This window comes from Spinacia oleracea, chromosome 5 (genome assembly GCF_020520425.1).
Source record: "Spinacia oleracea cultivar Varoflay chromosome 5, BTI_SOV_V1, whole genome shotgun sequence".
Taxonomy (NCBI): Eukaryota; Viridiplantae; Streptophyta; class Magnoliopsida; order Caryophyllales; family Amaranthaceae; genus Spinacia; species Spinacia oleracea.
In genome coordinates this window covers 1135430-1145643 of record NC_079491.1, presented here as the reverse complement: position 1 = coordinate 1145643, position 10214 = coordinate 1135430, and the positions used below count along the sequence as shown (strand labels likewise).

General features: G+C 35.2%; 2 protein-coding genes across 2 annotated transcripts; both read left to right on the top strand.

Annotated features, from left to right (window-relative positions):
* Positions 1-2364: 2364 nt before the first annotated feature.
* LOC110777068 (bZIP transcription factor 53) lies at positions 2365-3628 on the top strand. Its single transcript, XM_021981682.2, has one exon. The coding sequence runs from the start codon at positions 2847-2849 to the stop codon at positions 3282-3284; it is 438 nt and encodes a 145-aa protein (XP_021837374.2). The 5' UTR covers positions 2365-2846; the 3' UTR covers positions 3285-3628.
* Positions 3629-5639: 2011 nt separating this feature from the next.
* On the top strand, positions 5640-7315 carry LOC110777062 (succinate dehydrogenase [ubiquinone] cytochrome b subunit, mitochondrial-like). Its single transcript, XM_021981672.2, has 3 exons — positions 5640-5781; positions 5983-6211; positions 6638-7315. The coding sequence occupies exons 1-3, from the start codon at positions 5719-5721 to the stop codon at positions 7090-7092; spliced, it is 747 nt and encodes a 248-aa protein (XP_021837364.1). The 5' UTR covers positions 5640-5718; the 3' UTR covers positions 7093-7315.
* Positions 7316-10214: the final 2899 nt, after the last annotated feature.

The window sequence follows — 10214 nt, the reverse complement described above, 5'->3', positions numbered from 1 at the left end:
TTAATCCTTTAAATTGTTTATTTATCAAATTTTTTTTATGATATAAAGTTAATCAAAGCATATTAAAAGTTACATTAAAAACCGAGTAGAATTATGTTAGGGTACAATAAATTTATAGTACATCTTAAACACGTAAAATCTTTGTTTTGTTTATTTTATTTATTTTATTTCTCTTGCTTATATGGGAAGATTTCTTCTACACACCTAACTCAACCCCCAGCCAATGTGCTCTACCTGGCTTTACACAATATCAAGATTAATTTTTTAATTCTATAAAATAGATCCACTTTGTTAATTTAAAGTTGTTTGATTTGATTTGACCAAGTAACGAAACCAATGGGGGTTTGCTTCATTTTCCAACAAATTTAAAATAAGGGTGATGTTAAAGGTTGCAAGTTGCGACAACATTTAGTTATCGTAATCTTACGTGTCGGAGTTTAATCGGTACATATAGGCCAGCGCAACGTAGTCTATGCGTCATCATAATATTTTTACTACCAATGCAATATTTTTACTATGAAAATATGTAAATAAGGTAATCGATATAAAGAAGGAAACAAATTAGAATATTGAGATTTTCCTACAATTTCTTGTAACATGTATAATAGGTTATATAAGTTAAATATTTTAGTTTTCAATTTAAATCATGACACATAAGCATGACATGTCATCAATGTGACACGGCTTAAAGGTCGTCGCATGTTGCAATCTTTATCATTTTCATTTAAACTAATATACCGTCATCTCTCATCGTATCGTATAATATATGTAATACTTACATAGTAACTTTTAAATCATGGTAAATAATTTGACAATTCAGTAGGAGCCCTTGAAGGTGCATGATTGTTTCACATAATAGTATATGTATTTGTCTAAGACCACATGTCATGTCACTCATTTCCTATTCAACTATCGCGCTATTAGTCATTGTCTCACAATTAAGTAAATGTCACAAATGATGCTTTAGCTTAGTAGTTAAGCCTGCAGATTTGAATACGACAAAAAATCCTCCATTAGACCTAAGCATTTTTTCCCAATATGATATTGGTGTCTAATAGTCAAATATATAGATAAAATATTCTCCATCAGAATAAGCTCTAAATTGAAATCCGTATACAATCGAAATACTTTTGGGAAAAATTAACCCAATCAATCATTACAAGCAATCAAGCTCGATCCACCGGCAAAACTCAAAACAACCACAATCTTATTAGTCATCACTTCTAAATCAAATATGTCATGTTATTAATTGAATTTAAAATTAGGATAACGATGCACTTATACAATTTTTTATATTAGGATAATGATACACTTGTAGTTTGTACGATTTTTTATTCTATTCAAATGAGGAATAATCCCAAGAAAGAAAATTACAATTGAAACCAAAAAAAACAACAACTAGAAAAACAGAAAAATTAAGCTACTAAAACACAAAACATAAGCACACTTATACAATTCATAAGACTCCAAAAAATTATTAGTTATGTTCTATTCGACTTATTTTGACTTATTTCAGATGAAATAAGTTTATATTATATAAGTTCGGATAAAATATATTTTTTTCTAGACATTTTACACACAAATAAGTTTATTTAAGACAAATAAGTTTATTTCAGATAAAATAAGTTAAGATAATTCAAAAAGATAATATAAGTTCAGATAAATAAGTCAAATAGAAAAAACCTTAAAGATAAGTATGATAAAAGCATATCCAATAAAAAATAATTATTTCCTTCAATATTTTCATTTTTTTCTCCTGATCGAAACATCATATTGATTTTTATGTTGTACAAACTCGACCTGATCAAATATAGCTCGACGAGCTGGCCCAAATCGAAAAAATACGTTTTTGGGAATTTTCAAATACATATTGTTTAGATCAAAGCCCGGACCCAACTCGAAAGCCCGCATCAAATTTATGTGTTTGGGTACGAGTTATGTTAAAACCCGACACGACCCGATTTTTGATCACCTGCAGTTAAACATGATGAATCATAATCCTACCCATTAACCCGACCCGGCCGAAAAGAGGACGGAGTACAAAGCCCGAGTCGTCCCATAAAGCCCGCTTCAATCCGCAACAAATTTATAAATCTGGACATGATTTTTAGTGTTAAAGCCCGATCCGACCCGATTTTTGATCACCTGTATCTCCAATGCAAACCCAGGAAATACGAGTGATTGGACGAATAATGGGCATTTAATTGCGGAATATATTATTTATTTATCAGATAAGAGTGGGTAGAAAATTAATGATAGCCAGACCCTAAACGTGGAAAATTTTGAAAAAAAGCGTCGCACCTTCCACGAAACAGTGCGACAAACACTGCCTTAAAATTCTATAAAACCCCTTCCATAAGCTATACCAAAACCTTCTTTCTTCCCTCTTTTCCCCAATTTCTCTCTCCTATTTCAGATAAGTTCATCTTAATCTTCTTCCCCAAATTCCCCTTTCTCTCTCATCGATTTCTCAGTTTTCCTGTCGAATTTGGCAATTCTAGTTCCCTCTCTTTTTTATTTGTTCTTGGAATTCAAGATCTGGTGGTTTTGAAGTTCAATTCAATGTTTATCGAGCCTATATGAGCTGTCAAATTCAGATGCGGAGGATTCGAATTCTCCATTCGTTCTCTGTTGTTTTCCTGTACTGGTTCTACGTTTTCTCATGAATTAATCATCGTCTTTGATTGTCATAGATTTAATTAGGTCGATTTTTCTAGATTTTAATTTCGTCAAACCCAAACCCTAATTTCCTACAGTACCTCCCAAAAAAATCCCCTTATTTGTTTGAATTTAGAGGAAAGCGACTGATTTCCGACTTTAGGTAAACGGAAATCTCTTTGATTAGGATGCAGCAACAGCAACAGCAACCGCAGCCGGTGAGTTCCGGGTCGGATTCTGACCCGAGGTACGCGAATATGGATGATAGGAAGCGAAAACGGATGCTTTCAAACCGCGAATCGGCACGTAGATCGAGGATGAAGAAGCAGCAACACCTTGATGAGCTGCTGAAAGAAGTAAATCAGCTGAAATTACAGAATTCAGAGATTTCTCAGAAAACAGATGTTGTCACACAGCATTACATCGGTGTCGAATCCGAAAACAATGTCCTGAGAGCTCAAATGATGGAGCTTACCGATAGATTAAGATCTCTGAATTCCGTGCTCCAGTTTATGCAGGATGCTAGTGGTTTCGCAATGGATATTCCCGTGATTCCTGATAATTTGCTTGAGCCATGGCAGCTTCCTTGCCCTATTCAAGCAATTCCAAATATGTTCCAATGTTAAGGAACAACAATGGTGGGAAGTGAACGAGTAATGTGCCTGTTTTAGATGACGAAAGGGGTCATCTAACTATCTCTAATGAATGATCAATGGTGGTAAAAACAGGCTAGTTAAGCACGGAGAAGATTGCTGGTGTTTAATATGTTGATGATTTTGATGTGTATTATCAAGAAAGTTGTGTTCTTGGTAATTAGGATTAGTTATGTTGGTTGGGTCTTTTAAATTGTGTGTTTCAGGATTTGATGTTATTTTTGTTGTAATGGATTTGATGCTTCTTTAGCTATTGTTGGCATTATGGTGATTATGTTGGAATAATAATGTTGCCCTTAAATTTGGTTTATCATAAATTCATATTAGTAACTATTTTTTTTAGCAACCTTTTGCAATTTTGCTAACATATGTTAGGGGGCATATTGATCAACCTTTGCAATTTTGCTAACAAAGATTAGTGGGCATATGTTTATCAATCATCATGAATTCCATCAAGTTGTGCATTTGACACTAAAACAACTTTTCATAGTGTGTGGATGATTAACTAGTTTAGTTCGTTAAAATTTTGATGTTGGTATCTTATTGAATCATGGCTACATTGTTTGCCCTTAATCTCTACACCAATATTTCATAGTTAGGCTAAAAATCCAATCTTGGAGGCCTTTGGTTTGAAGTTCAATCTTGGAGGCTCCTTTGGTTTGAAGTTCTTGAATAAAAACTTCCTTTACGAATGAATTGTTCTACGCATCTATTAGGTGATGTTTGGTTGAATTTGGAAATTTATATTTCCCTTGTATTTTAACTTCATAGGAATTTGGATATTCCTGTTTGGTTGAACGTAAGAAGTTACTTATCTAGGAGATTAGTTAAGTAATTTTCTCCATTTTGGGATAGAAATTGGATATTCTTGTTTGGTTGAGCATAAGAAGTTACTTAACCAGGGACTAGGTAAATAACTTCCTCTATTTTAGAGAAATTCCTATGCTCATGTCAACTAAACATCGTCTTTGCTTTTTATTTCTTAGGAAATGAAATTTTTCATACACTAGAATGTCAACCAAACTAGCCTTAGACAGTTGTCATGATTCAAATCGGTATATTCTTACAATGTTAGAGGTTTTTTGAGGTGTGTTGTATACTTGTATGTTAAGCTAATCAATCATGTATTTTGATCTTTAGCATTAACGTCCTTTTGGTTACTTCAATCTCTTAGTTTCTCAAAAGGGTGAGGGAACTTAAAAGGGGGGCAAAGAGCTTTTTACACAAGATGACACAAAGCTTTTTAGTAACCAAGTAAAAGAAGAAAGGGGCGTTTTCACTTTTCAGGTGGAAGAGCTTTATTACTCCATGTTTAGTTTTAGTGGGTTGTCCTTTAAAGTTCATCAAAGGGGGTAGGGAAGAATATTCTTTATATATGCTTTTAATGATGCTATTTAATTCTTTTTGGGTTACTATTTCTTTTCAAAAAAAATATGTTATCAATGGGACGTGGGCAGAGCCGGCAAAAATTGTCCCGATTCGAGAAATCGACCCGAACCGACTTGTTTTTTTAAGGATCTGGACTCGATCCGGGACCCGAAATTTTGTAAAATAGGAAACCCGTAACCCGACCGTATCCAACCCGTTAAATCCGACGACCGATTTCGACCCGTTAATGTATGAACCGAACCCGAACCTGACACCCGACCGAAATATAACCGATAACAGAACTGAGTCATCTTACCCGACCGAAAAATGACCCGAACCCGTTTCAACACCCGACCCAATGTCAACTCGAGACCGATTATAACCCGATGAAACCAGTTATTGACTCAATTCATGACAACTCGTTACCTGATTTTACGCGACCTGTTGACAACCCGATTTGTCATTGACCTAACTAAATAATAAATTATATCAAGTTAATATTATTTTTTATAATTAACTAATCTATAACAAGTGAAAATCGTTAAACCAAATTTAACCAAAATTATACTCCGTAAAAGTTAATTATAAGGTTAAAACTTGAGTAGACCTGATAGCTACCGTACCCGGTGTTAACCCGTGTCCGTCTGTCCGATAGTGAACACGACCCTACCGACCCAGTAATTATCCGATCCAAACTTGACCCGACTCGTTAAGACCCGAACCCGTAATTGTACCCGACTAGAAAAAGACCCGACCCGAACCCGAACTGAACAGAACCCGACCTATACCGAAATGAAAAAATAACCCGACATGACCCGGAAAATTCTCAACCCAACCTGAACCCGAGTGATAAAATGGCCCAACCCGACCAATTCATGACCCGAGATCCAAGATGACCCGACCCAGACCCGATTTGAGTAATCGTTTTGACATCTCTAGATTTGTGTAAACGGTAAACAACAAGGAACGGAGGTAGTAGGAGTTCGTAATAGATTTTGGTCTTCATTTTACCCACCTTCTCCATCCATACATCGGCAAAATGATGCTTTCTCGAATTGGGCGTTCATTCTCCAGATCTTCTCGCTCCTCGCTCTTCAATTCAGTAAGTTCAACTCATTTTCTCTTCAATTTTCGCTATTAATTGGTTTTAATCTCCAATTTATCTGTGTATTTGTCAAAAAATAGTCTTAATTACGGACTATTAAATTCATCAAACAAAAACAACTGTAAATCTTTGAGAAATCAAGATCATTTATCAAATTCAACTCGGAATATTCAAAATAACTTTATGATTTATGTGCAGACCCTTGGGTGTGATGGATATGGAGCAAGAATGGCAGGGATTGCAAATCAATCGGGTGGAATCGCACCAAGCAACACTGAACAAGGGTTAGGGTTTCTTAATGCGTATTTTTCATCAATTGGTGCTGCTGGAAAACAGTCAGGTCCTTCGTTTTTGCCTGCTTCTCGCCCCGGTTTCGCAAATTATAGCTTTGCCAGGTTCTTATCCAGTGATATCACTAACAAATTAGGTAATAATTCAAGTAACCACCATTTTTTGTTCATGTCATTGTTTCTAAATTGCCGTTTGGTAATAAGAGATACTCCGTAACTACTAGTTTCGCAATGTAGAAGTATTTAATCAAAACGTTTCCAGATTTTGTCGTGAATTCCCAATTTATATCACCATGGAAATTATGAAGTATAATGAAATCAGGGCGGAAAACAGGAGCTATATAATGTTTATTCATACCTAGAATTAGATGCTATTTTTTTTCTTGATATGAATCTTAGAAAGAGTTATAAGTGGGTTTGGTCAATCTTAGCCTCTTAGGAAGTTAATCTACCTACTGTTTTCAACTGATCAACTCCCCTTGACTTCTGTTTTTTCGCATGAATTGTTTAGATTATGCTACCATAAGTTTCTAATTATTAATTTATGTTATGTTCTTTTGTAGATAATGAGATAAAGGGTGGAAAGGGAGAAGTTAATGTTGATGATCATAAGAATGTCCTTCGCCCATTATCTCCTCATCTTCTCATTTACCGGCCACAATCTAATTCCACCTTGTCGATTTTGCATAGAGTATCTGGAATGTACCTCACGGGTGCATATCTGTTATTCTCCCTTGCTTATATGAAGATGGGTTCTATTTGCTTCACCTATCCAAGTTTTTACCAGGCGGTCTTTTATTCTTCAAAGCTCCATTTGATATCTCTTGAGATTGCTGCCCTCGCCTTTTCCTATTACGTTTATCATGGAATTCGTCATAGGTCGCTGGATGGGGTCCGACAGATTCTGGTTGATTATGTTCACCATGGAGTTACCCGGAATTATATCTTGGTCTTATGGAGCTTGTTCCTTATAATCGTACTCAAGGATTCTTTTGTGTATCTCACCCCTTTAAACTAAATTTACGTTCAACTTTAGAAGAAACACCTGCCATGAGAGGAACTCAGCAACATTTTACTGAATTCAAATTACAAAAAGAGGAATGGATGAAATTATAATTGTGTCGAATCCCTTTGACAGTTTTAGATTTAATTTTCTATTCCAACTAGAGAACAACATTAGTCTAGTGAAATGACTGGTTGTTCAAAACTCAAATAAAATAATTTTGAGTTCTTATGCAGCATTTGTAATGTTTGTTCTCTCTCTCTCTCTCTCTCCCTCCCCCTCTCTCTCTCTCTCTCTCTCTCTCTCTCTCTCTCTCTCTCTCTCTCTCTCTTACACACATTTGAAGCCTCTCTCTCAGCTGTGTTATCTTTTTTGTGTATCTCCATTTGCTTCTCTTGTTAATTGTTAGTGCTAATAACACAACTACTTGTTTGGTCTTCCTTTTTCGTCCAATCTTTGTTTCTTGCTAGGTGGTGCTGTTGTTTTGAAGGATCTTTTCTTTCGGTAAATTGGGTTTGACAAATGTCATCAATGAGTAAGGTCAGAAATCAAAAGTTCTCTGAAGCTCTCAGTGATACCTTGACCTCTATCCACTGACATCCACTGCCACTTTCTACCTCATACAGGTCTACCGCTCTTTCTTCTCCTTGTGGTTCAGTGTAGCATCTAACATTTGTTGTTCTATATCTCATTTGATGATTTGACATGCATTGTGTTTGAGAACTCTATAGTAATGAGCGGTTTCTGTTAACTTATAAATTTATTTTTCAATTTCATCCATACTTTCCTCTCTGATGCCGTTTGATTTCTGCCGCGTGGAATTGTATAGTTACTTGCTAGTTGTGAATCTTGTGATTGTCTCATAATTCTTTAATTTTTGTTGACTTTTACAGCTAAAATCCTAAAAGTAGGAGCAACTATTTTCCATTAGTATGATGATATTCTATACTTATTTGCTAGTTGTAAGTTGTGGCCCTGATTGGAGGCCTATTAGTAGATTAGAATTAGTTGTTAATTGAATGTGCAGCTTATATATATTTTTTTTTTTGGTGTTAAGTGAGTTGTTTACATGTTATATCACTTTGATTTGGTAGACTTTTTCATGTCAAACTTGAAGTTACATACGCAAGGTTAAGCTTAATACTTATAGTTTGGTAGGTAGACTATGTTTTCCGTCAAACTCTTCTGGTTAATTAAAATGCCACAAATAACTGAGAGAATTAAAATGCCACAAAGTACTCTGAGAATTTTAGGTAGAATTTCGGTGCTATAATGGTAAACTAATAAGTACGTAAATCAATTGGAAGGGAAGTTCCTCTAAAGGGCTGTTCAAATGAGAAATCAATTCATTGACATGTGGAGCCCCTATGGGGCGAATAGGGAGGAAGTGTAGTTGTTGAAGATTTGAAAAGGGAGGTTAATCATGCCGTTGTTCGAATGGAATTTGTTTAAAGTAAAACCCTTCTCATTTTATTTCACTGAGTATTTGGTGTTCAAAGTTACAAATATTAAATGTTCGAGTAAGTGGATTTTCTTGCATCATAGGCGTTCAATTTGCTTCATCAGTGTGACCGTGTGAGGCTATAGAAAGCATGATCATAGTGGCATGGGAGTTAGGAGTATTAGTTTACAAGTCATTGATGCTCATAATTCAAAACTTAATTATGGAGTGCATTATTTATCAGAAAGTTGGTGGTTTAGCTGTGAGTTTCTGGAACCGTGATTATAACAATATAGCTGAATACCAGTATTCTCATCTGCATGTTTGCCTTACACTCCCTGATTTGCTTTTATGCTTCACCTTTGGAAATTCATTTCCATCGATGTCATCTACTCTAACCCCTTAAGCCCTAGCCCTCATAAGTCATGACCTCCTCTCCTTTTTATTCTTTATTCTCATATAGTTTAAGACTTCTTAATTCTGGCTCCTTTACTATAGTACATGATAATGCTAACAGTTGGCAAAGAGGGATATTGAGTAGTGGTCATGCTTCTTTTCATGAAATTTGCACTAGATTAGCCCTTAGATTTAACAATTTTAGTTATATACCTATTTTGAAATCATTATAAGAAGGAAAAATTGACAAGGTGAATGCATAAATCCCAAGTTCAGGGTATTCCCTGTGATAATCCCATGTATGAATTATTTATGAAAAATTCCAAGTTTAGTGGTTTTCTTTTAATATTGGTCCTAAGTAAAAGTTGACAGATTTACTCAGTAGAAGGTAAAAGTGCATGTGTCATGTTCTAGTTGGCAATAAATTTTCTCGAAAATATTTTCTGTGGCCAACATCTTCGTCTCTCCTTTCTTAAGCACTGATTTGGTTGTTTCGTTTATATAATTTTCCTTTAAATCACCATGCACTACTAGTTTGGGCATTCAATTGTTTGAGTTCCATTGTTATAATAATGATCAAGTAGATGAATGCTTCACGTCACGAGAAAACTATAGTATAAGAGTGTTCATTGGTTAATTACCATCAGATAATTCACCAGAGAATTACAATTCTCTTCTCTTCTTCACAACTCTTTGTTCATAATTAAAATTGACCTATGTTAGCTGTGAAACAGAGTGTTGCTCATATTTTAGTGGTTTGAAAGGAGTCGTAAACTTGGGATTCATTCAGCTGTAATGCATTTTCATTATTTATTTACTCTTTATAATGATTTTTATGAAAATTGTTGAAGAGGGAAATTGGGAGAAGTAGAGGACCAGTTTCTAGATTAAAATTTCCATTTAGAAGGAATATTTGTGATTGTAAGTTTAGGTATCTCACTGCAAACTGCTTGAGATGTTAGTTTATCTCTCCAATCAGAAAATATTGATGGCAGATTGCTCTTTGTTTTCAGTACTTTTTGTGGTAACCCTACTATAGTAACATTGATTACAATTGCAAGCGTCTTTCCTATCTGATTCAGAAGGCTGAGAATTAGATTTTTTGGGGATGCATAGGGCTACGGGTAAGTGGTGGTGGAAGTGTGGTCAAGGAGGAGGGCTGAGGATGGGGTGATAATGGATGAGTAGTCGGGGAGGAGGGATGATGGAAGGTGGGGTAGTGGTAGGTACTGGTTTCTCTTCTAGCAGGGAGGTTGTTAGGGGTTTGGTTTGGTTTGGTTTGGTTTATTCTTATTTTCTT